A 27,771-nucleotide genomic window follows, 5' to 3' on the forward strand; every position below is an offset into this window, starting at 1 on the left:
GGCTCAGTTAACAGTGAAATGTATATGGGAGCCTCCCCACTCTCCTCCGACAGATGTAGGGATAAGGATATGGCATACCAAATGTTTTTGTTCTTGGCGAGATAAGCCGCCACCAGAGATGTCTGGCAGTGGTGCGCTTGTAGAAAACACAGGAACGCTCAGCAGAATAAGCGTTCCTGTAGGCTGAACGATGGTTCAGCCACTATCTATTGTGTATACAGCAGATAAAATGGTGATTTTATCAAAACTGCAGCAATCATGCTACTCTCAGATGGAGTTGCAAAAACCTAGTGACAGATTGCCTTTAAGAAAATATTCAATCTTACAAAGGATGTATAAGAATTTTAATATGTGTTGGACAAGAATACTGTGGAAAATTTGAGAAAATTACAAACTGATGAACTTTTCTATGGATTAAGAGCTTTAAAGTCGAGAATAGGCTGGCGATGACTGGAGATCAGCTAAGCCAAGTAGTCTTCCCCTTAAGCTTTGTGAACTAGATGAAATTATCTGAAACATAAAAATGCAAGCGTTACATCTTATAAAATGCAAAGAAGCAGAGGGAGTATTCTCCTATTGAAAACACAAGACTATGTATTCAGTGTATTTTTCAGGACACTTACGCAAAGTGCAATTTTTTATACCGTTATGACAACTAAGAGCACAGACCTGTACCAGAGGGCAAAATATTAACTCACAAATCTGCTTTAGCGCCAAAGCTGAAGACACATTTTCATCATCACAGGTATCAAGTACAAATACTTTACCTCTACTAACACATAGTCCCCGGGTCTGGCACGGACATTGTTCTCTAGTAATGAACTACTTGCAATGGGAATATCAGGGAAGACCACCTTAGTGTTTCCATCATTCCTGCCACACAACTCTGATGACGAACGTTTACTAATCTGAAGAAGAGACAAGTAAAAGATAAATAATACTAACTTTCCTCTATTTGTGTACATGTACTGCTTTCTGGTGCTGAATGTTTAGCTACCAACTGGGAGGACTGGCTAATACACTTTATGTCTCTAATGTAATGGCTCATATAATTAATATACTACTACAAAAGAAAGTGCCCTTTACTCTTCAAGCTAAAAACCTGTTCTTGTATGGACTTAAGGAGCTTCAAAGGATTGTACCAAGTTTATATAGGTAGGATAAGATATAACTATTCAATGGGTTCCGACCACTGAGACCCCCAGCAATCCAGACAATGATCTGAATGTACTGAAGATCGAGTATGCACACCACTGTTGATATCCTAAAAAATTCCAATCTTTATTTCGTCCTTACTAAAAAGGGCATAAAACAGAGTGACTAGTAAGAATCATATTTATGCGTTTTGACCAAAACTGGTCTTAATCGTAACATGTGGTATGCAAAGAAACACTAATTTAAAACCAATTTTCTTTTTTTCCCTTCACATTACCATTTAATCACATGAGCTAGCGATTTTGCTGTTGGATTTCTATTGGATAGGAAAAGCATAATCCATTTATTCATTTGCATGCGTCAGTGAGTTTCCTCTCTCCTTCAATTGATTATGCATACCTCTGATCCATTTAATGTCTATATCACTTCATCCCGCTAACTGCTGTACTCGGCTATCACTGGCCGTCCCATAGACTATGAATGGAGGGGATATGTGCATGCTCAACCTCCACTCAATTCAGATGGGTCTGTAGAGCCTTGTTCTCAGAATCAATGGGAGTCCCAGCGGTTGGAGTCCTAGGGGTGATCAATAAGTTGCCCCCTATCCAATTGATAGGGGCTATAAACCTGGTGCCAACTCTTTTATGCCTACTGAAAAAAAATGTTTTGGGATCACTGATTTACATGGTTATTGAACCTTATTTATGAATTACCAGTATACACATTTTACAATACTGGCTGCAATAATCCATTTTACCATTATCCATCAAATCCAAGGCAACATGGCAGATACTCACTCCTTCCACAAGGACTAGCTGGGTACTTCTCAAGGCTTTTTGACTGACTTTTTCTGCCTCTTCTCTGAAGACTGCTATTAGTTCCTCCAATCGCCTTTTCTTTACTTCAGGTGGAACATCATCAATCAGCCGATGAAATGCTCGCGTTTTCTGATCCAGAAGGAAGGGGGTGTTACGTTTTTCAATGTTAAAAAATAATACATAAAAAGCTATAAAAATGCACCAAGTCACCTTCCGCATGCTGTAGGCAAACAGGAAAGCTGTATTGTAGGATACTTTACGTAACAGTGACAACGTTTGGAGGTGGTCTTCCTCGGTTTCTTGACAAAAGCCGGTAATAAAATCACTGCTCAGACTGACTCCTATGAATGGCAAAACCTGCAATTATTATAATTATACTTGAAGTATTATAGGGATTGTCTAATCTTCAATCTCCTGGACCAAACCGCGCGTTCAGGCAATGCGTTTCTGACCTCCGTGGTCCTTTATCAAGGAAATTGCCTGAAGACGCGACACGTGTTCTTCTCCTGCCCTTTAGTTTTTAGTGCCGTTGTGTGAAGCATTGCTGCAGCTTTTAATCTTTGACACAATAAAGGATTTATGAAGATATGAGTGCCAGCTGTCGTTTAGACTGTAAGAGCTTGTAACTGCTGTGCTCCTTGCCTAGGAAAACAGTTACCAGAAAGACTACAGAGGTGGTCGGTAACCTAGGCAATGAGCAGTAAACCCTAAGATCGAGATCTTGGGAGCCAATATCTCAATCTCCGAATGCGCTGGCATCGGCGGCCATTTTCCCCAAGTCCACAGCATTGAAAATCATGGAAGTGCGGGGGCTTTGGGCGTTCACAAAAGATCGGCAAAGCCCCTGCACCGCTGAGTATTCCATCCTACCGGCCTGGGACCCGCGGCATCGCCCCGCAGCGTCGCACCTCCGAACAACCCCTCCTCCCAGCCTGGGGCTCGTAGCACAGCCCCTCTCCTGCCTCCACCAGATTCCTGCAGCAACCCTGCCTCCTGGGACCCCGCTCCACCACTGCCACCCCCCAAAGCGGACTGACACACCATTATTTTATTAAAATATTTTTTTCCTATTTTCCTTCTGTAAAATTTGGGGTGCATTTTATAATCCAGTGCCTCTTATAATCCACAAAATACGGTATATACTCGGATGGGCCCAGGATGGAGAATATATATACCAGGATGGAGGTCATATGTATACCAGGATGGGGAACATACCTGCCAGGATGGGCAACATATATTACAGGATGGGGAACATGTATACCAGGATGGAGGTCATGTATACGTGGATAAGGAACATCTATACCAGGATGAAGGTCATATATACCAGAATAGGGGACATACAGTATATATTAGATTAGGATAGGCCCAGGATGGGGGTCATTACAACATAATGGAGAATGGGGGGGGGTGGAGAACTCATATGTCCTTATAGGATTTGAAATGCCACAAAGACCCATACATCTGACCAACATGCAGGGACCCAGGTCCAAATTTTGCACTGAGGCCCATCGGACTCAAGTTATGCCACTGTTAGTAGCTATAGAGTAATTAAGCAAAAAATAATTGCAGCCAGATCACTTCAGACATTGATCATATCAGCTATACAGTTCATTTGATCATATGTGAGTGCTGGCTAAAACAGTATTATCTAATTCTGTATAGCTATAAACCATCTGTCTTAAGTTAGAAACTTCTGGGTTAAAAGCTTGAAAAAGGGGGGAAGAGAAGGTATGTATAACAGAAAGCACCCACAGCTCTAATTGTGCAACTCATAAAAGGAATGCGCGGTCCTATTGTTTAAATCAGGTTATGCTAAATGCATTTTTTTTTTTAATTTCTGTGAAAATTAAAAATATAACAGCACAAGAGTTTTAATCCCTCTTTTCCCATTTGAAAATAAAGAATGAAAAAAACAAGCATGTAAAGTATTGCTACATCTGTAAAAGACCGATATATCAACAAATAAATTTATTCAACCAGTATGGTAAACATTATAAAGAAAAAAAAAATTTACATGTCAAAATAGTATTTTTTTTTGGTCACTTCAACTCACCTCAAAAATGTTATAAAAAAAGAAAAAGTGTTGTATGTACCCTAAAATTGTACCATTAAAAACCACATCATGCTAAAAACACGCTTGGTATCTCAGTAACTGGACTGAACTATGGAATTATGTTGTCAGGTCATGATAACATCACAATATATGCTGTAAAAAATGAAACTGAAACAAGAACTGCATTTTTTCGCCATTTGAACGCACTTGGAATTTTTTCACACTTTTTAGTAAATTATGTGGTAAAATGAATATCATTCAAAACTTCAAAAATTCTCGCTGTGTTGAAGGAAAAAAGTTGTGGCTCTTGGAAGGGTAGGAAAAAACAAAAATGAAAAAAAATGAGAAAAGAGGATTTTGGGTACTCACCGTAATAGCTTTCAGAGCCTTTATTGGGGGACACAGGTAACCATGGGTGTGTGCTGCTGCCATTAGGATGCTGACGCTATGCAAAGAAAGATTGGCTCCTGCTCAGCAGTATACATCCACCAACTGGAATGAAGCTAATCAGTTAGTGAGAGAGCAGTAGTAGGAGAAGCAACATGTAAATCATAAAACTCACAAGCTCAAATGTCCCCCAATCAAGGCTGCGAGAAAGAGATTTTATGGTGAGTACCCAAAATCCGCTCTCCTCTATCGCCTCAATGGGGGACACACATAACCATCAGATGTCCAAAAGCAGTCTCAAGGGTGGGAAAAAGAGGGTTAAGAGACCAGACAGGAAAAAACAACTGAACTTATTTCCTTCAGGTCAAAGGCAAACAACTGTCGCTTGCAAGATCATCCTACCAGGTAGCAGCCTCGCAGACCTGCAAAGTGGAGGCATGGTGACGAACGGCCCAGGAGGCTTCCACTGCCCGGGTAGATGGGCTGTGACCCCGGCGGGAGATGTTCTGTTCTTTGTCCGATAAGTTACCAGAATAGCGGACAGGATCCAACGAACAATAGTAGCTTTTGAGGCTGGGAGGACCTTACAAGTGTCTCGGGGATGATGAAAAGAAAATCGGCACGTCGGAATAGGGATGTCCTGGAGAGGTAGAAGCAAATCGCTCTGATGAGGTCAAGCTTGTATAGGGACTGTTCCAGAAGATGGGGGGTGTGGGAAAGAAAGAGGGGAAGACAATTTCCTTGTTTAGATGGAAGGATTAGACTACCTTAGGAGGGGAGGATGTCCTTCCTTCTGATGTGCCAGAAAGATGAAGACATGGAGAGAGGCTTCCAGAACGTCCACCGAACAAAGGAATTCCTGGGGTCCCATGGACGATATACCTGAATGGGTGGACTCCATTCGGAAGTGGCATAGACTGACCCACTTGTTCAGTAGCTTGAGGTCCAAGATGAATCAGAAGAATCCATCTTTCTTGGGAACCACGAAAAGATTGGAATAGAAACCTGTGAAGCACTCTCATGGAGGAACAGGAATAATGACGCCACTTTGAAGGAGAGACGAGATGGCCTTGAAGAAACCTGGGACAAGGGAGGGGTCTCTTGTGGTGTGGGACTCGAAGAAGTGGTTGTGGGGCAGAGAAGAGAATTCTATTTCGTATCTGAAAGATACTACCTCTCTGACCAAGGCGTACCCTAATGCGGCGAGCCATTCGTCCTGAAAAAGGAGGAGAAGTCCGCCCACCCGAGAGGATTCCCAGGTGGGAGCGACCCATCATGAAGAGGAGAATCGGTTGGACCTGGTCCTGGAGGACCTCCTCTGGGTACTGCACGGTCAACAGGAGGGAGAAAGTTTGAAGGAGTTTGTCTTCCTTTCCTGGGGTGTAACTGGCTTGTCTTAATGGGTCGAGCCTTCTCTCGACGAAAATTGTGAAAAGGTACTGTTCTTCATCTGATGGGAGGTCGTCTGAGGTCTTTCGCCCCTGTGACCTCCATTATGATTTGATCCAATTTGGATCCAAACAAGCGGGAACCCTGAAAGGGTAAATTGGTGAAGGACTTCTTAGATGCTATATCCACATGCCAAGCCTTGAGCCAAATGACGATGCGAATGGCAACCAGGTTGCTGGAAGCCTGAGCAGAACAGGAAGCGCTGTTCAGGGATGCTGAAAGAAAGTATTTCACTGGCCTGGGCGATTTGGTCTGTCAGATAGTCTGGAGGAGTCGCCGCTAGGACGACTTTGACACTAATGTGTTGGCAAAGGAAGAGCACAAGGCTGAGCCTGCTGACTCAAACATTGACTTTGCCAGGAAATCGAAGTGTCTATCATTGGAGTCTTTGAAAGAAGCCCCATCGGACAGAGGGAGGACAGTTTTTGTGGATACTCTTGAGATCGGTGGATCCACAGCTGGGGATTCACTCCAACTTTTGGTGAGAGTGGAGGGGAAAGGATAAAGAATGCCTAAGCGTTTCCTTCTCTGGTACTGCTTGTCCGGATGTTCCCACGTCCTTGCTAGGACACCCTCACATTTCTTATGGTTGGCAAGGACTCTAGGAATACACTCGCCTAAAGGAGACTGATTGTTCCGATGGTGCAGAATCAGTGTACTTGACATTCAGGGTTTGGTTGAGGACCAGGATTCATGTCAACTATGTCTCTCAATTTAGAAGCTTGGTCAGAATCTAGGTCCGAATCGGACTCAAAGCCAGGATCAGATTCCATATCTGCTTGTGGTTCCAGGGAGAGAGTAAGAGGTAGAGGCCAGTCTGGAAGGACCTGGTGGAGAAGGGGATCTAGAGGAGCTGGAACACATCCGCTTCTGGGATATTTTGTGCACCCTACTGACCCAGGGTGGATTGGGAGAGAGGTCTGACTCCCCCTGGGGGGTATTTGGAGTGGTCACCATGGAGGGGAGGTCAAGGAGTCGATCCAGGATGGACACCAGAGTCTGTGAGACCTTGGTTAGGTCTGCGACAGACTGGGAAAGAGATATGGCCCAAACCGTTGGGGGAGCACGTTCTCCTCATGGGTGGTGGAGGACTCCAGGGAGGTATGAGTGGAGAAATGGCTGCATTCTTAACAGAGGTGAGCGGGCTGACCCAAAGGAAATTTGCACTTACAGGAGCAGCAGGAAAAATGCATGACAAGTGGAGCTGAAGTAAGTAAGCTGGAGTAAGACATGAGGAGAGCGAGAGGCCAGGAAACGATACTGCTGAGAGAGAGTGATAAGCCAGCTATGGCAGAGCTTACCTATTCTGGAGGGTGAGGGTGGTGGTCTGCGGGAGCCCGGCCAGGCACAGTAGGGTCCCTGTGTGCCGGAGGAATCCTGAGTGAAGAGTTGTGGAGAACCCTTCAGGAAACCACCTTCCTGAGGGATCCGTGGAGGTAAAAACGTTGTGCAAAGGGGGAAGGAGGCGGAGCTGAGGAAAAGGGTGCGCTATTTCCTGCACAAAACCGTTGAGGAGAGGGCAGAGAATAGGGAAAAAAAAGGAGAAGCAAAGAAAGGTGTACGAGGAAAGCCCACGCTCCGCTGATTAGAGAAGAAAAAGGATGTGTGACCGTCCAGAGCGAGTAAGCCGCAAACCAGCCACTACCTAAAGTAGAAATCCAGGCTGCAGTGGGGGAAGGGGCGGAATTGGCTTGGAGCGACGCGACTGGCGCCGGCGGAGATGAAAAGAAGGAGCCCAGCGCTACCACTGCCTGGGATACCTGTGGTAGGAATGGGGGTACCTCGACATCCCTGAAGATGACTCTGGCTACTCCTGAGGATGAAGAAGATTGCAGACATCCATCAAGAACCTCAAGTGGGGACTCCTAGGGTAGTGGACAGTCTTCTCTCCAGGCACAGTCTAGCTCTGGAAGACGAGCGGGCCGGGGGAGCAGGGACCGTCCTCTTGGTCACCTGAACGCTCTTCATGCATTAGGGGTTAGGTTCCTGATGGAGAGACTGGAGAGGATACAGTGTGACATAGTCCATGCTGTGCTCTCCATCTCTGTGTGGGGTGACAGAGTGACATATTCCACTCAGTTTCCCCTCCAGTAAAATCTGAAAGAAATAGCGAACAGCATTAAAAGAAAACAACAGAACCTAAAAAGGTAGAAATGGGTCTGGGAAAGATCCATTTCTGTCTCCTACTGACACTAAGCTAAAACTGATCAGCTTTGTGCCAGTTGGTGAATGTGCACTGTTGAGGAGGAGCCAATCTTATTTTGCATAGTGTCAGCCCCCTAGTGGCAGCAGCACGCACCCCTCGTTACCTGCGTCCCCCAATGAAGCGAAAGAGAAAGGCTGACTTCTTTCAAGAGTTATCCATTTTCAGGAAAGAAGACCCCAAACTATGTAAAACACTTAAAATAATAAATTCATCAGGTTCTCGCCCTTCCTGGGTCCAGCACTATCTCCCTTCCGCTGCTCCACTCAAGTGTGTTTTGGCTGCAGTGGTCTACTTCAAGTCAACAGTATGCTGTACCGCTCTAGCTAGTCACTGAACTTAGCGGCTGCGCCAAAGCGGACAGCATGCTCAACGCCTGGCCTTAGCGGTGACCTGAGCCCTTGACGTGAAGTCACCACTGCAGACAAAACAAACAGAACCGGAGCAATGGCAGGGAGCCGGTGCTGGAAGCAAGAAGGGCAAGGACCTGCTGAATTTGTTATTATATACAGTTTGGGGCACACTTTCCTGAAAGTGGATAATTCTGTTAATAAAGCAATCATTTTTGCATTTTCATTTTTCCCCCTTCTTTTAAGCGTCACAATTTAATTTTTTAAGTCACTGCTGCAGTCTTGGGAAGCTGGCGCTGGGCCCAGGAAGGGTGAGTACACATCTCTGGAATCTGAATCTCTGCCTTTACATCATGCTGCTCTGAGATTACATGGAAACATAAGGGCAAAAATCCATAGAGCGCCTTGTGTTTTGTAGTTTTTTACCCAATAGAGAAGAGCTTTGTTTTTTGCTATAGATTAAAAATCTTGTTTGGGACTTAACAATTGATTAAACATCTGTAATAGGTCATCAATGTAACATTGGTGTGGGTTCAACACCCACACTGATAAGCTGAAATATGCTCCGGCACCATGAATTCAAGTGAATGTGTGATAAAGTGCAGTACTTAAAAGCACCCACCAAACAATATATGGAGCACGTTTCAGTTGATCGGTCAAGCGACTGGACCCCTCCGACCTCATATTAATGATCTATTCTATGGAAAGATCATCAATTGTTAAAGGGGTACTCTGGGGAGATAAACAAATTTTATACTGTCTCTGCTCTCAAACTATAAAGATGAGATGTCCAGTGCACTTTTTCTTTATAACACTTGTAATTCTGTGTGACAGGAGCTGCTCCTCACTGCTCCCCCTCCTTTCTGGGACATTACGTCACACCCCAGTGTGCAGCTCCCCCCTGTAACAGCAAAAATGAGAAGAGGGGGCAGGCCATATCCCCTGTTCTATGCAGAGAACCAGCGATTACCTGGAGACTGGCTGATAACAGCATGGAGCTGCACACATCTGTAATGTCCCAGAAGGAAAGGTGAGCAGTGCAGTGAAAAGCAGCTCCTGTCACGCCAGCCCCCTTATAATGTTTCCCTGTCTGCAGTACGAGGTGAGGTGGAGTGACGGGGGCATGGCCTGCTTCCTGCTAGTAGCCCTGCAGTGAAGGAGACATGATCAGGGGACTCAGCAGGCCACGCCCCCTCACCTCGGACTGCAAACAGGGAGATATTATCAGGGAGTTGGTGTGACAGGAGCAGTTTTCACTGCACTGCTCACCTCTCCATCTGGGATATTACAGCAGTGTGCTGCTCCTTGCTGGTATCAGCCAGTCTCATAATAATAGCAGTTTCTCTGTAGAGAACAGGGGGCGTGGCTATGCCCCCTCTTTTCGGATTGGCTGCTACTCAAAGTGGGGAGCTGAACACTGCTGTGTGACGTAATGTATCAGACAGGAATGGGGGAGCAGTGAGGAGCAGCTCTTATCACATTGAATTACTAGTGTTATAAAGATAACAGAAGTACACTGGGCATCTCGTCTTTATAGTTTAAGAGGGCAGGGACAGTACATTTTTTTTTTTACCTCCCAGGAGTACCCCTTTAAGTCATTGACAACTACTTAAACTTTTAACGCATATGGTATATCTTAAAATTTATGACAAAAATCCACATACATGACCATATTTAAAGGGAACCTGTCATTTCTCAAAATGCTATTAACCTGGAGATAAAGGGTTAATCGGCAGGTTAACAGCGTTCTAAAGCCATGCCGCCACACTGAAAGCTCGGCTACCGGGAGGAAATTAATTTTATTCCTCCTTGCAGCCTCGAGCTTTTAGTTATAGAGGCGCAGCTGGAGCAGCTTCAGTCACCTCTCAGTACATAGTGAGCAGCGGCTAAACCATGCCCCCCCGGCACTGATTGACAGCAAGCTCCGCAGTGCATCAGTGCTAAGACGGGTGTGGTTACAACCGCCGCTCACAATGTACTGAGCGGTGACTAAAGCTGTGCCTTTATGATTGAAAGCTCGTGTCTGCCAGGAGGAATAAAGTTAATTTCCTCCTGGTAGCCAGACTTTCAGCGCGGCCGCACAGGTTTACAATGCTATGAACCTGCAAATTGACAACGTTTTTGACATAACAGGTTACCTTTAAAAGAGGGCACTTGGTAGTGTTCATATATAAAGGAACTTCTGAAATTCAGGCAAATATTCCAGCATACTGGAATCAATGGGGTTGGTGTAAATGGATTACATCAAAACATGAAATTACAAGAGGAAAGGATAACACACCTGGGATGTGCTCTCGAATATTTTGTACAAGATCTAGGTAAGCTTCTCTTGTGTAACTGTGGAAAAACGAGGAAAAATAAGAAAGATTATATTTTAATGTGTTTTCATATCTCATCAAGAATTATGGTGGTCATTGGGTCAGAAATGTACTTGCTGTTAAAATTACTCAGCACCTTACTTCCTGCTAAAGTTCATTCAAAGCACAGAGTACAAAGATTTTCAGTCTGTGCTTATAACAGAACACAACTTGCCAGGCCAGCACAGCCCCAAATGCAGGAGGCAGGGCTCAGCCTGCAGCTCTCAGAACAGTGTGCTCTAAAGGGTGATGTTAGTGATCCTCCGCAAGTTGTGAGTGACTGGGGATGTGTACAGGGAGGGAGGGTGAGCTGAAGCCACAGAAGCAAGGCATAGCTCCATCATTTAGTAATGGAAAACACAAGAAAACACTTACCCACGTCGCATGGCTTCTAGAACTCGGTTACTTCCACTCTGAGCTGGAATGTGAATTTGTTTGCAGATGTTATGTCGCTCTCGTATTAAATACAGAACCTTAAAAGAGCAAACACAAAAATATCATACTAATCAATGTAATGTATGCTAGAGTATCCTTCCTTTTTCTGTTGGACTCTTGTACTGGAGCTTACTAATGATGAGGCAGTGTATGTGGGCCATGAAAGTTAATTCAAACTTCTGGATGTCTGTTCACATGAACCTACGACAAGAGTCTCTCCCTGAACTGAAACGTTACTAAACGAGGAACTCCATCTTCATTCCTGCCGCAGCAGTTTTTCATTTTAATGGTTTTGTTTTTTTACTCCTCTTCATCCAGGAGCCATAACTTTTTTATTTTTCTGTCGATATAGGTGTGTGTCTTGCAAGGCAGGTTGTAGTTTTCATTGACACCATTCATTTTACCATACAGTGTAGTGAAAAATATAGCGAAAAAAAAATTCCAAGTGGGATAAAATGGTGACAAACACAATTCAGCCATTGTTGTTTTTTTGTTTTCATGTTGTTCATTGTATAGAAAAAATGATCTGGCAGTAGGATTCTCCACTTCAGTACAATTACAGACTAGAAATACCAAACTTGGAAAACCCAAAACAAAAAACGTGGGACGTATTTTTGTTCTGAGTTTTCTATGTCTCTCAATGCCTTCCAGGACACCTTACCCGTACTTTGGTTTACCAAACTTGAAAACTTATTTACCGTATTTTTCGAACTATAAGACGTACTTTTTTCCTCCAAAATTTTGGAGGAAAATGGGGGGGTGCGTCTTATAATCTGATATACATAAAATACTGTGGCTGTGGGTGGTGGAGGATGTGGGGGAAGCGCCAGTGGCGGAGTAGCAGTGCACAGGAAGGGAGCAGCTGCCTGCTGGAGCCTACACTGTGCCCGCTACTAAAGAAAATGAATATTCACTGCTCCCCACGTCCGTGTTCGTGGGGAGCAGTGAATATTAATTTTCCTTAATAACCGGCACACTGTGCCTGCAGTGTGGCTCCTGCTCCGCTCAAGCTGTCAGCGTGCCCGCTATTAAAGGCCATGAATATTCACTACTCCCATGGGTGTGGTGAATATTCATGGCCTTTAATAGCGGGCACGCTGACAGCTAAGCGCAGCAGAAGCCACGCTGCGGCTAAATTGTGCGCGCTATTAGGGAGAATGAAAGTGACTATTCCAGCACAGAGCATGACACAGCGCTGGAGAAGAGAGGAGGTGAGTATGAGTGTTTATTTTTTTCTGTGCAGCGTGACGGGGATCAGGCAGTGTCAAGCATACCTGGATGAGGGGGCCGTACATACAGGGATGAGGGGGGCCATACATACAGGGATGAGGCATGAGGGGGGCCATACATACAGGGATGAGGGATGAAGGGGGCCATACATACAGGGATGAAGGGGGCCATACATACAGGGATGAAGGGGGCCATACATACAGGGATGAAGGGGGCTATACATACAGGGATGAAGGGGGCCATACATACAGGGATGAAGGTTGCTATACATACAGGGATGAAGGGGGCCATACATACAGGGATGAAGGGGGCCATACATACAGGGATGAAAGGGACCATACATGCAGGGATGAGGAGTGCCATACATACCAGGAAGAGGGATAAAGGTGCCTGCCATACCAGGATGGGTGTGAGGGGGGCCACACATAACAGGATGAAGGGTGCCATACATACCAGGAAGAGGGATGAGGGGGCCATGCATACCAGGATGGGGATGAGGGCCACGTATAACAGGAAGGATGGGGCCATATATACCAAGATGGGGGATATTAACAGAATTAGGGGACATTACCCCTATAATAGTGTCAGGAGCAGACCTCTCCCCCTTAACAGGGCATCGTGACCACATTTTTTGCTTACATTTTTTTTCTATTTTCCCCTGCTAAACACTAGGTGCGTCTTATGGTCCGGTGCGTCTTATAGTCCGAAAAATATGTTTGTGTTTTTTTTATTCAAATGGCAAAAAATAATTCAGAGGAAATAAAAAATGTTGATTTGCCACTCCATTTTCCAAGACACATACCAATTTTATTTCTTAGTTGATGGGCTTACTTATTGTATTGCACTGTGAGATGAATTCTCATTGATAGCATTTCGAGGTACATAAGACTTTTTGATAGATTTTTACTGTATTTTTAGAGAGATGTGAAAACTGAAAAAATGGTATTATGGAGTTTTGATTTTTTTTTCCCTTTTTACGACATTTACTACATAGGTTAATTAATTTTATATTTTGACAGACCAAACTTTTACAGACATGCTGATACCAGATGTTCATTTTTTTTCTTTCTTTAATTTTGATGGGGATTTTTTTTTTATTAGGCACGGTCATTAATGGGTTAGCAAAACTGGTATTCTTTTTTATTTATTCAGGACATTTTTACACAGTTCAAAAAAAAAATCTAATTTTGTCACCTGGAAACTGTCAAAATGCTGTGGCTAACAGACCATTTTATTATTTAGCTGTATTTAGCACACGTAAAAGTGACTGCATTTATTTTAAAGGGGTTGTCCACTACTTTTACATTGATGCCCTATCCATAGGATAGGTCATCAATGTATGATCGACCGGGGTCCCGCACTCAATTGAATAGGAGGCGGATGTGCAGTACACCGCGGCAGCCACTACCACTTGACGGCGGAGCCCCGCAGGTGAGCACTTCAGACCAGCAGCCACGATAACAGCTGATCGGCGGGGTTGCCGCGTGCGAGACCCCGGCCGATCATACATTAATGTAAAAGTAGTGGACAACTTCTTTAAGCTCACCAATAACCAACCTCATCAGGGAAATCCTTGGGATGTGGGGATGTAAAGCGTATTCTCATTTCTGGGTCTATTCTGGAAACCTGATCCAGAAGGTCCACAAATCGGAGTCCCCCTTGTTTAGGTTTGTAGATTGTACTGAAGCTGCGACTAAGGTGAAAGGTACCAGAAGTAGGAAACTGAACCGAAGATGTGTCACAATAACTATTGACATTCTGACCAAGTAAAGTCACCTCCTTAACGCCCTATGAAAAATCAGAACATGGATTAAAAGCACAGTTTATGAATTATGTTTTTGAGATATAGACATTCAGCATTATAAAAGACCTATTATTCGAAATTAAAAGGGTTGTCCACTACTAGGACAAACCCTTCTTAAACTAAATGTTCGGCACCAATAAAATAAAAAAACCTATACTCACCTCCCGTGCCAGCTCTGTTCCAGCGGTACCAGCACTCGCGGTCCCGGGGCTGTGATGAGGTGGAATGACATGTGATGCCCACCTACCGGACTTCAATGGGGAAAATTTATCAAATGCAGTATGAACCTCAACAGCGCCCTTTTATCACTGCGGGACAAATTTACTATCATTTTTTTGTGGTGTGGTGTAAACTATAGAGAAAGTCAACATCAGCTCATAGCTACAGCAGATTTCACCTCTTAGGTGCTAGAGCAGTCCAAAGATGCACCAAATTTATTACGAGGCACGGCACATCATACTCCAGCACTCTTATTAGGATTGCCACATAAAAGGTCAGTCTTGATAAATCCTAACATCTGCCATGTTCTGATAAAATAGAGACTGATGCAACTAGAGAAAAGCCAATGAAACACGTGACATGTTTTGGCAAAGCGGTTTTCCTATCTGAACCTCTGCAAATACTAAGTACATCATTTATTAAGAATTGTCTCAGTTCAAGAAGCACTGGGTTAGAGGGCTCTAAGGCAAACTTTGCATGAGTGGTAGGCTGAGTTTATGGGCTATATTCATGCCATTTTCTGACACATCAGAGATCAATTTTTGATCATTCAATTTTGTTGCTCAGAAAAATGGCAGATGTGGAATTCATGGTGAAAAGAAGTAACATCAGTGAATTGTGCAATGTGAATCCTTCAGACACCCTAAAGAATATTTTTATTATAGGTAGTATTAAAAGGAGTTATTCGGGACTATTTGATTTTTTTACAATGGGCCTAAGAAATAACAGGCAGGTAGTTTCCAAGCACAGATCTCTGCCAGCAAAGAGTGGTTACTGACAGCTCCAGCTGGCGATCCTGCGGTTTCCAAGTAAGTCACATCGACAGAGTAGCAGCTTCTCTTCTGCGCTGTTGACGTGGTGCTACTGCTGATGTCCTGCTGATTGACAGCAGGCACCCCACTGCCTACCGGCTGTCAATCTGCATGATGTCGGCAATCATGCCCCATCAGAGCAGCTTGGAAGAGCAAGAGCTGCTCTGTTGACATGGAGAAGTGGAATCACCAGAAGGAGTGGTCCGTGACCACTCTGAGTTGGCACTGTGTAAAACAGGTTCTTAAACCCACAGTATCAACCATCATGCAAGGAAACGGAATGTACTAAGGAAAAGAAGGCTGTTAATTGTTAGCTATAGCTTATTTTTATTTTCATGGCTTTGTAAGATATGAGGGTTGGTGGTATTAGGATGAAAGATATTCTGGCTGGTAGCTTTATCTTATTGAACTGTTCATACCTGGCTGGAGAGCATGCGAACTTCCTCTAAAATGGAGTGGACTGGACGACTCCTCTCTCTCCCACGTGTGAAGGGAACGATGCAGTAGGTGCACATATTATTACAACCACGCATGATGGAGCTAGGAAAAGAAACATACTGAACAATAGTCACAGGTGATTTCACCTGCGTCATTAGTTCCACGCTAGGAAAAAGGTTGAAAATAACTTGCTTAACCCCTTCAGCAGCCGACCTTTTTTTTAGGAGAACATAAATTAGCATTTGATTTGATTTCTTTTTTTTACATAGTTTAAAGATAATCCTAAATAATATAACACATTTGATTTGTAGAGATTGGTTGCCTTCTTACACATTTATGACAAAGCCGGACTATATGCCACAAATAAGTAATAGGTAGGCTCTTTATGTATTGGGAGAATAAAGATGCTGAAACCCCTGTTAAACTATCACAGAATCATAGAATGTTAGAGTTGGAAGAGACCTCCAGGATCGTCGTGTCCAAATCACTACTCAAAGCAGGATTCACTAAAGCATCTCAGACAGATGTCTGTCCAGCCTGTTTGAAGACGTCCATTGAAGAAGAACTCACCACCTCTCGTGGCAGCCTGTTCCACTCATTGATCACCCTCACTGTCAAAAAGTGTCTTCTAATATCTAATCTGTGTGTTCTCCTTTTCAGTTTCATTCCATTGCTTCTCGTGTTTCCATGTGCAAATGAGAATAAGCTGACCCCTCTATACTGTGACATCCCTTCAAATATTTGTAGATAGCTATTAAGTGATGCAACTTTCCACATTGTAAGCTATGGAGAGGTTGCCCCATTGCCCTTTCCATTTAGGTCTAAGGGATTAACAGAAAAACCTGAGTGATGCTTGTACATAGCTACCTCTTCACTGAATGCAATGGGGTGAGAAGGTCCACAAAAATTGCCAAATGGAGACCACTGTTCTTCAGAAATGTGACGGTACCAGAGGTAGGACCCATACCTATTGTGCTTTTATGGCATATTGTGGATATGGGATAAATGTGTAAGATGGAAAAAACCCTTTGCATATGGAATAGGCACTTTGACGAGATCAATAGATATGAATCTTCTTTGTTTCTGTGTATGGAGAATACAATTCATGTTGATAATAGTGTACAAAGGATCAGTGTCAGAAATCAGTGGTGCCCTGCTTAATCCATGTGTATGGACACAGCAGTAGCGGACATTCAAAGCCCCTAAACAGAGCTCTGTGTAGTAGTTGCACATCTCATAAAGCTGAGCATACTACTTTATGAACCTATTTATGCGTGACAGCTCTCTAAACCTTAATCAAAGTTCCTGCACTATAATGTGCCTCGTGTTTTTTCCTCTTCTTCTCAAGATATTGTTCTTAGAATGGAGAAGCATATGACCAAACCTGTCCACCACCCTCATCTAAATAAAGAACAGCTTTCCCCATATACAGTGTTCTTCAACTGGAAGCGGCTGATGGGCAGGTCTGATAAAATGCTCTTCCACCAGTGGTCATTCTGAGAACAGTAAAGCTGGACAGTCTGTGAGGAAAGCTCCACTAACAAGCAGGTGACGGATGCTGAACCTGTAATACTTATACATTAATAAGTGCCGTAAATTCATGTCCCCAACATACTGTAATTGTTAACAAACGTGTAGCTGACTCCTGCATATTTCTTCTCAGATTCAACCGCCCAGTACAAACTTACACAAAGGATGAAATATTGTTGGAGGATGTCTGAACAGGCATGACATCAGCGTAGGTTTCGTCTAGGGATAGAAGCACGTTAGCAGCTTGCTGACCAGTCTCTGCTACAGAAAGAAGTCTTGGTAGATCTCGATATGCATCAGGTCCGGCCAATACATCCACCAGCTTCTCCCTCTGTAGGATCTCCTCTTTTAATCTCTCTGCCATACAACCTATGTAAAACCAAAGTATCAAAAATGACTAAACATATTCTTATTATTATAAATCTCTTTCTTGTAATTTCTATCTACTAAGCAATGGCACTGTGTGACCTACCCAATAGACCAATCCTCAAGGGACCTTTGGATTTGCACCGCTTTCGCTTCATGAATCCAAGTTGTTTTAGTCGGTTCCAAATAGTCTGTTCTGCCTTCTCTCTGAAAATTAATATTATTAGCTCCCTTATTTATTTCAATATTACAGTTGGCTCCTGGATAAGAGCCTCCTACCTTCCAGCATCCGCGGCTCTTCTTTTAATTAGCTGGTCTGGTGTATTATCACATATATGTCAAACAGCAACAAAATAAAACTAACAATTTAAATCTACACTCAAACACTATAGTACACATATATGTACACATTGAATTATTGGAATTGCATTACTGCTATAGACAACATGTTAAAAATTAAGGTACTTAAGAGAACAAACTGGCATATGCCAATTGACAACTGGCATATAATTGTAGGGTTTCAGCCCAGTAGGGGCATGTAAAGTTTAGGGTCCCAGCAAAGGGGTACACCTTGTCGCTGGCTGTTAGGCTTACATGAATTGGCCAATTTGTGCGCTAAGTACCCTCATTTTTTTAACATATTTTCTACAGCAGTAATGCAGCTCCCATTTAATATATTCAATGCTTACATATTATAGCATTTCAGAGTGCAGCTTTAATTTGTTAGTGATATAAAACAGCAACAATGACATCACGCCAGGTTGGCAATTCAAAAGAAGTGCCGGGGATGCTGGGAAGGACGAGGCAGTTCTCAACGCTTCTGTCCAACGGCCCATTTCCCTCAATATTCTAAAAATAATAATAATTTTTATTTATATAGCCAACATATTCTGCAGCACTTTACAATTAAGCGGGGAATTTTGCATTGAAAGCAGATCTGACACCAGATTTCACATACACAAGGCAAACCTTAATACATAGATCATAAACCTGATGGGGCTGATATACTTACATTGAAAATCCATGTTGAAACAGCTGTGTAATACTACAATAAAATGAGGATTTTACAAGTCAAGCTGGACTGATACATTGCTGGTTTTTATATCAAGGAGGAAAAACTTGAAAAAAGGGATTATAAAGCCATTATGACATTGATTTTCACAGTAAATATACAAGCCTCATCAGTTCCAGGACATCTATTTAATAATGTATGTATTTTGAAGTCTGGTGACAGATCCACTTTAACTAGAACAAAAACAATAATACAGTACATTACTATTCCATAACTAAATGCAGAAAGTTCCTTTAATTCAGAATCAGACATGCCAGAGTAAGATAATCAAGCACTTGTTTCTCTTATAAAACTGCAATAAAAAATTTTATGTTATAAGACCAAAATTAGGGCTAAATTATAATGCAAAATATACATCTGTCAGTTTCCACTGTTGTCCGACTAAAGGAACTGGACTAGTATACAAAACACAGTCAATATAGCCACCATTTCCTGTATTAGCAATTAATAGATTGATGTGTGCTATGGCAATATCATAGCCTAAATGCCAGAAATAATCTCCAAGAATTTACAGTTCTAGATGACCCATCTAAATAACTCTCTATAATCAAAGTTGGCTAATAACCAAATTCTGCATTGGAGAGAAAATCACCCCATGGTGCTCTAGTGGGCCAGTAGTTGAAATTCAGCGATTAGCATCAACATTACTCTTCCTCATTTCATCAGCCAAACTGCTGCCTGGTAAGGCTATGTGCCCACGATGCAGAAATGCTCCGGATTTTTCCTGAGCGTTTCTGCATCTCCCTGGCAGAAAAAAACGCATGCGGATTGTACATGTGAATTGTACATGCGTTTTTCCTGCCAGGGACATGCGGATGTGAAGCGTTCTTCACATGCATTTCCGCATGCGGATTTTAGCATCACTTGGAAAGTGCTTGTCAACTTGGTCACACTATATAAATCCATGCAAACGGCATGGATTTATATAGTGTGACCGTAAAGAATGGTTAAAAATAAAAAAATAAATCTATACTTACCTTCTAATGGCCCCCGGAGTCTAGCTTCACTCTGTCCTGGCTGCCGGCAGATCGAGGTACACTGCACTGAAGGACCTGCCGTCACATGACTATGACGTCAGCGCAGGTCCTTCAGTCCATCGTGATCTGCCGGCATGGGAGGACGAGTGCAGCGGAGGCCGTCAGAAGGTAAATATAACATTTATTTTTTATTTTATTCTTTTTTTCACAGGTTCTATGGTACCCGGGTCCGGAGGAGTCTCCTCTCCTCTAGACCCGGGTACCATCCGCACATTGAAACGCGTGCAAAGCGCATCTACATATACAGTGATGCGGAATCCATGTGTTCTAATGCAAGTCAATGGCGGCGAAAACGCAGCGCTTCCGCAAAATAATTGGTAGTGCTGCGTTTTTTTCCGCAATGATAATCTGCAGCGGAAATTTCCGCAACATGTGCACAGCACATGCGGATTATCATTGGGGACCATGGCAGGCCTTCTACCATGCGTTTTTTAAGCGTTTCTGCAGCGTTTTTGCCGCTGTGGATACGCTTAAAAAAATGCATCGTGGGCACACAGCCTAAGGGTAATGCCAACTAATCTGGCTTCTCAGTGTACACATAGATATTAAAATTACCTGATAGAACAAGTGACCAAAAGTAAGACATCTGCCTAAAAAAAGAAAAATGTAATTAACACATAAAGCTGAAAAGAAAACAGAAATGTCAACTGTATTATCCATATTAAAAGGAACCCGTCAGCAAGATGCTGACCTACCGGTAAATTTCCAACAGCGTGACCTCATGATTGGTTCCACAATTCCTATCAGAATTCCTATCAGACTATGTCTTAATCCAAAAGGTTGATGCATTTCAGAAATACCAGTTTCACATTTTTAAAATGAATATGAATATCAGGTTATTGGGAGACCAACTCCTGGCACCACCAGTTAATCAGCTATTTGAAGGCATTGCAGAGCTCCTGTGAGTGCTGTGCACCCTTAATTGCTATACTGATTTGATCAGCTGTCATGTGCCCCTAACAGTCGCGGATGGAATCGCGATACACCCGCGGTTGTTAACATGTTAAATGCCGCTGTCAATCTCTGACCACAGTATTTAACATGCTCGCGCCAGAATCGCGTCACTAACACCGACCATCAGCACCCCTGTCACATGATTCCAGGGCGCCGATAGGTTGGCATGACAACCAGGGGTCTGCAGAAGACCCCTGTGCTTGTCATAACCAATCCTGCTATGAGCCCAGTGGCTGGCATTCATTGCAGAGGAGCATTTCTGCTACACATAGCAGGGTTGAAGCCCTGCTATGTGTAGCACAAGCGAACAGATGATCGCACTTTCAAAGTCTCCTAAATGGACTATTGAAGCAAGTAAAAAAAATATTTTTAAAAATATTTAAAACGGATAAAAAAAAAAAAAAAGGTACAAATCACCCCGTTTTGCCCCATTCAAAACAAAACAATAAAAATTACACATATTTGGTATTGCTGTATTCAGAAACACCCGATCTATCAAAATATAAAAATAATGAATCCGATTGATAAACGATTTTTGGTCGCTACAATATTGCAATAAAATACAATAACAGGCGATCAAAACATCGTATCTACACCAAAATATTGTCAATAAAAATGTCAGACTGACGTGCAAGATCGTGAAAAATGAAACGCTACGGGTCTTGGAAAAAGGCGGTTTTTTTTTTTTTTTTTTTACAAACTTTGAATATTTTTTTCACCACTTAAATATAAAAGTACCTATACATGTTTGGTATCTGCGAACTTGTAAAGACCCGGAGAATCATAATGGCAGGCCAGGTTTAGCATTTAGTGAACATGCTAAAAAAAAAAAAAGACAATTGTGGAATTACACTTTTTTTTTGCAATTTCACCACGCTTGGAATTTTTTTCCAGTTGTCGTTCAAAAATATAACTTGTCCCGCAAAAAACAAACCCTCATACGGCCATATTGATGCAAAAATAAAAAAGTAATGGCTCTGGGAAGAAGAGGAGCAAAAAATGAAAAGGAAAAAAAGAAAAAGAAAATGGTCTGGAGGTGAAGGGGTTAAGGATGTGATCATATGTTTTTCTCCAGCCTCATTGTTGCGATTTTTAATAGCAAAATACTACTGCCCCATGAGCACAACCTGTGAATACTGCAAAAAGGAACAAAAAAGGATTCATTCATTAGCTCATCCTGTCATGGTTGTGTTACCTCTGCAGCTGAATTCATTCTGACATATCCATTCTTCTGCAATATAGACCAGGCAATTTCTGTGTCGTTTACATTCATCTGACATCCATAGGTCTCAAAGTAAACTACAATGTAACAAAGTTTGAAGGGAATTACTCATAATACATATATTACATTAATCATGATTTGCAATGTTTTAGGTGACATGAAATTAGTGCTATTGTTAACTGCTGAAGACATTTAAATTGTAGGGGATATTTCACACAAGACTAGGGATACATGGTGACTTTGGCAACGTTTCCACGTTGCGTTTTGGCTGTGTTTTCTGCAGGCACAACCTGCTCTCCACAATAAAAAAAACTGCTTAAAAAAAACAGGTTTTGCAGCGCATTTCATACAGTTTAGTGACTGTTGTTTCTGAGTTTTCTGCACCAAAACCTGATACCTGTGTTTTTGCAATTACTCATTGCTTCCTATGGGTGAAAAAACGCTACAAAAACGCTGAAAGAAATGACATGCTGCAGTTTTCAAAAACGCAGCAGTTTTCCAATTCAGTCAGGAAAATCTCAGCCTTTGCTGGTACTGTAAACCGCAGCTTTTAATTTGCATAAAACAAACTCGCAAAAATGCAAAGTGTGAACCAGGGCCGTGAAATCGGAGTCGGTATCCATTTTGTGGAGTCGAAGTTTGAGTCGGTATAAAATGGACCGACTCCGACTCCTAAAATGTATAACAAATTGGGTACAGTAATTCAATGCAGTTTGTGGGGAATATTTTTTCATAAGAATTTGGGAAAGGTATGAAATGTCCTATAAATGTCTGACCTATTCCTGATCTAAGGGTCTAGACTTTTAGCTGAGATCAATCTGTGCTACTGTAAATTTATCACTTAAACATGAGCCATGTATGAGGGAGTTGGTGGCATGGAAATTGAGGAGTCGGAGGTTTGGCTTACCGACTCCACAGCCCTGGTATGAACATAGCCTTTGTGCGACATCTAGTCTCGGACAAGTCATGCAATTTACCCTAGATTTGCTATCGCATGACTACAATGCAGAATTTAGCAACAAATAGGGAAAGATGAGTGAAATCACAATTCAAACCTTTATTATAAGTCGGTGAGGGGCTCTCTGTGATATAATGAGGAACATCATCATAATCTTCTACAGGTGAAGTAAGAGAACTTGCTGGGTTGGGGTTAACAAAGTCTTTAAGCTGCGGTCCTGCGGCCACCCTGGTTCTGAACTCGTCCTTCCTCGCTGTGGATCGCTGAATGCGTGAGATGCTGGAACTTAAACTGCGACAGCAAAACCAAGCGTTGGCCCGATACAGGAGGCGAGTTAATTTTACAGGCTCCATGGAGAGTGAAGCGTTAACCTTTAATAGATAAAAAATATTACAAAAAAATGTACATCTACTGTACAGCAAAAAGGTAAGAGATATTCACAGTGCTGCGGTTACTGTAGTTCACAATCATTAGAACAAGCCAACATGCTAAAAATCAGGGACCACAATTTCTCCCCATTATCTGGGGTCTCAGAGATCTGACCCCACTGATCAGACATCTGTAACACATCTAAATAATCCAAAAGGAGTCCAAAAAACATAAAGTCAGACAGCTTCAAAACTGAACACAACAAAAAATAGTCTATGGCGGTAAGTAGCCGCTAGACAAGAAGAGATTCTGACAAGTCAAATAGAGTTAAAATGACAACATTTTATTGATATAAATATAAAATAAGAAAACGTAAAAAATGAGTCAAGGGAAGGCTCCAAAGACAGGGAATGGACACACACAAGGTACACCGCATATGCAATAGATTTAAATGAAGTGTATACATCAAAAATAGCGCTCTTAAAGGATTTGTAATATATATAGTAGTGGAAGTAAGAGTGCTGCCGCATGACGTCACCAGTGACGCCGGCCAATGGGATTAGGTCCCCGCCTCCCGTCACGTCACATTATGGTAATTGTAGCACCTCCTCTTGGTCCCTGATTGGCCCTACCTTATATTTATACCCCATCAGCCCTCCCCTTTGGTATGACACACCCCGGAAGAAGCTACGGTGCGAAACGGTGTCCGTCGGGTGTGGGGAGGACCCCCTCCTCGGTCATCAGCGTTGCAGCACTCTTACTTCCAGGTAGTAACGTTTCTTGCTCCATACCCCCCGCAGGCTACCATACACCTATGCTCTCTCTCTCCATTGCCCATATGTCTGCTTTACTCTTGACTCCCCTAGTCTAATTATACAGGTTGCCAATCTTTACACATGTGTCTAGCATGTGGCTACACCTGCTATTGCATTTATACAATAGGATCCGGAGCCTCTATCAGCTGTCAGTGGAGTGAGACCTACGATTCACTGTTTAATTATGTATGAATTTGTTCTTTAGATTGCATGGGTGTTATAATTGAGCTATAGAATTTCTAGACCAGTACACTGGCCCTTTACACTTTCTTTAAAGCGTTACCCTGGTATATACAACTTTCATCATTTAATCTTATATGCACCATTAATTAGCTCTTTAGGGCGCACTGGCGCTATATTTTGAGTTATAGAAGTCTCAGACCATTACATTGGTCATTTATATTACAAATCCTTTAAGAGCGCTATTTTTGATGTATACACTTCATTTAAATCTATTGCATACGCGGTGTACCTTGTGTGTGTCCATTCCCTGTCTTTGGAGGCTTCCCTTGCCTCATTTTTTAAGTTTTCTTATTTTATATTTATATCAATAAAATGTTGTCATTTTAAATCTATTTGACTTGTCAGAATCTCTTCTTGTCTAGCGGCTACTTACCGCCATAGACTATTTTTTGTTGTGATCTGTAACACATCCTATTATCTGCAGTCACTTACAGGAATACCAAGATCAATGAATATCAATGGAGCGGCTTGTAGCTTCCTCCATGGAGATTGGCCAGAGAAATACTGTGAAGGTGCTCTATGGATCAGTAGGGTTCTTGGTGGTGTAATCTCCATAGATAAGGACATTTCTTATCCAAGCATTATATCATTAATTTCTATAGTAGAAAACAGGTGGGGGTAAAAAGATTCTCAAGACCCCGGTCAAGTAGCCACATCAGTAGTCCTTGACCAGAGTCCTAAAATACACTCCTTCCTGCATCTCTGATGCCTCTTCTGAGAAGTAGGCCTGGTAAAATGTCATCACTGTTACATGACTCATGGATGATGCGCTGGGCCTACTAATCATAAGAGGCACTAAAGATGCCAGCCAGAGATTCGTAGGAGGCTGCTAAACTACTGATGGGGCCACAAGATCAGGGTGCTGAGAATACATTCACTCAACTCTACTAGAAACCTCTCTTTCCAAATACTGCAAATTTGCCATCTCAATAACTCTTTCGCCGAGTATGCTCGGATGAGCACAGAGTATTTATAGCTGCTCGGTGATATGTTTAATTCCTCATGTGTATTAAAACTGTCAAACAGTCTCAAATCATGCACAAGGGAGCGATTCAACCATATCACCGAGCAGCTGTAACTACTCGGTGCTCATCTGAGCATACTCGGTGAAAGGGTTAACAAAACATACTCGCTCATCACTATTTATGAAGCTTTCCAACTTTACGCATTGATGACAAGTAATATACAGGAGTCTCTATGTGAGGAAAATGGAAGTGCCCCAACACCCTTTCTGCAAGTTTAATTAGTCGATGGCAGCCCCTTAAGTGAAAATGGAGAGGCGACAATGAGGTGGCCAGCATCTGCTAGAGCCATTTGTAGCATTCACTGTTTGTACACTCTTCACCATTGAGATCACACCGAGAAGGAAAAGTGGTTGAATTGTGAAAATCTCAGGATAGAAATGGAAACAAAATTGTAATCTCGATTTATTCAGTACCGAGTGTGAACGCGAAGTGCAGAAATACTCCCGGGAGTAGGACTGGTGTGATGTTCCTTTAGAAAGGACTCTTCACTGACCACATAGAACCCTTCTAAAAGGCCATCATGGTGCACAGCAAGGTGGCAATGGAGGCTGGAATGCAACCATAGCCAGAGATTGGTCTGAAGAACACAGTCAGTGCCATGCAAGGCCTTTATGAGGGATCTTCACACTGGTTTTAATCCTGGGATTATAGTGCAGCTGGACTCGTGTATTCTTTATTCCACGTACACTAACACTTGGATGTTACAGCGATTTGATTGTGGAACCAGTGGTACTGCCATTTCTCCGGTGTCCCAGGAACCGTTTTTCAATAAGATAGCACCAGGCCACGTGTTGCTTGTGCTACTATGAGCAGCCTGCGTGGCATAAACGTGTTACCATGACCTGCGAAGTCTCCCCACTTGTGTCCCATTGAACAAACCTGGGACACTGGTCAGCAATTCCAATGGGAGCCTCCAGCGCAGATCTTGATAATGTGCCCAACAGCACTCTGCATGGCAGAACATTCACTGATAGCAGCCGGTGTGTAAGTGCGGGTATTTATGTGCACGGCGCTCACACTTGACACTGAATAAGTCAAAGTTCTGAACATTTTGTTTCCATTTTTCATGACTTGTAAATCATTAACATGTCTATGGATCCTGGGATTTCTATTTCAAATTAAATTGGGTATTGGCAGCGTACAATGTGCATATGAGGAGAGCAGACTGTCAGTCATTACATGTCTCATACTGGTAATGCCCCCTTTCATTTATAATAATCTCTGGAGACAGATTCTCCTGCAGAACAGTGTCCGGCCCATAGTCCTGAGCAGCTCATTTACCTATAAGAATGTGGATTTCTCTAGAATAAGACATCGGATCACAGATATCGAGCTATCACCTTATTCATCTTCCCATGACCTACATGCCTATATAGACGGTTTAGGAGGCTTGATCCTACTGACAGATTCCCTTTAACACTCAGATGATTCAGCAATTCACAAACTACAATGGCGAGAGTTGTGAACATAAATGGGGGGAGACGGGGACCCCAAGTCTCAAATGGGAATACTCCATTATTAGGGTATGTGCACATGATAAGTATTTGGTGGAGAAATTTCTCTACCAATTCTGCATCTCTTAACAGATAAACCGCTGCATTAAATAGGTGTTTTTGTCATGTTTTGTACATGTATTTTAGGTGCAGATTTTCCCCACTCATCAGAATGAGTGAAATTTGCAGCAAAAACATTGAAAGAATTGACATGCTGGAGATTTATATCTGCAAGGAAAACATAAGCAACGTGTGCATGAGACTTCAGCTGTCATCAGGAAACCCTTCAGGTTGTGTGACAAATCTGCAACATGTGCACAGACCCCTACAGTGCGACTCTTTTGACTGATTTAATGTGGACCTCACACTAAGATGTTTGTACACCCCCAGGTCTATTATAACTACCCGAGCAGACCATTCACAGAATACAGGCTGCAGTGCAGTTACAGCAACTATAAGAACACTAGAACTGCTGGAAGCACAACCTCCTAATAAAGTGGCTCCAAATGAGACTCCCCTTTAAGCCCAATATTACAGTAGCAACCTTTATTACCACACACCACAGCTGTGGCGGCGACACCCACGGACACTACACGGGGGCGCTGCCTCCATTGCACTGTACCTTGCAGAGCGGCGAGCACTGCAGTCAATGACAAACTGCCGGACTGACAGAGGACATGCTGCTTCTGCACACAGCGTGTAGCGGAAGCATGACGTAGAGTCACATGACCGATTGCAAACAGAAGTGGAGGGGCTAGAGCGAAGTGCATGCGGTGTGTTATTACGACCTCCGGACACACGATGGCAGTGTGAGCTAACATTGCCTAGCAGTTACCCGGAGAATCCCGCAGTGAGCGGGAAACGTGACGCTCTATAATCAGTTATCATCTGCTCTCTGAGGGGAAAGAAGCGATAAAATAAAGCAGAAAACAGATAGATATATATATATATATATATATGTTTTTGGTGACATTATG

The 27,771-nt window shown here is 42.8% G+C and overlaps 1 protein-coding gene across 1 annotated transcript; it reads right to left on the reverse strand.

The window, feature by feature from the left end:
• Positions 1–322: 322 nt before the first annotated feature.
• Positions 323–27,537, reverse strand: CDK5RAP1 (CDK5RAP1 mitochondrial tRNA methylthiotransferase). Its single transcript, XM_073683858.1, has 14 exons — positions 27,417–27,537; positions 22,947–23,220; positions 21,865–21,968; positions 20,271–20,305; positions 17,713–17,813; positions 17,399–17,609; positions 15,692–15,812; positions 13,995–14,225; positions 11,148–11,245; positions 10,697–10,752; positions 2,184–2,314; positions 1,953–2,102; positions 768–908; positions 323–510 (listed from the first exon to the last, which is right to left on the reverse strand). Exons 2-14 carry the CDS (start codon positions 23,200–23,202, stop codon positions 424–426), a joined length of 1,722 nt encoding a protein of 573 aa, XP_073539959.1. The 5' UTR covers positions 23,203–23,220; positions 27,417–27,537; the 3' UTR covers positions 323–423.
• Between the last annotated feature and the right edge of the window lie 234 nt (positions 27,538–27,771).

The sequence above is a fragment of the Phyllobates terribilis genome, unplaced genomic scaffold (genome assembly GCF_046119375.1).
Source record: "Phyllobates terribilis strain yellow unplaced genomic scaffold, ASM4611937v1 Scaffold_5__5_contigs__length_657084704, whole genome shotgun sequence".
NCBI classification, from domain to species: domain Eukaryota; kingdom Metazoa; phylum Chordata; class Amphibia; order Anura; family Dendrobatidae; genus Phyllobates; species Phyllobates terribilis.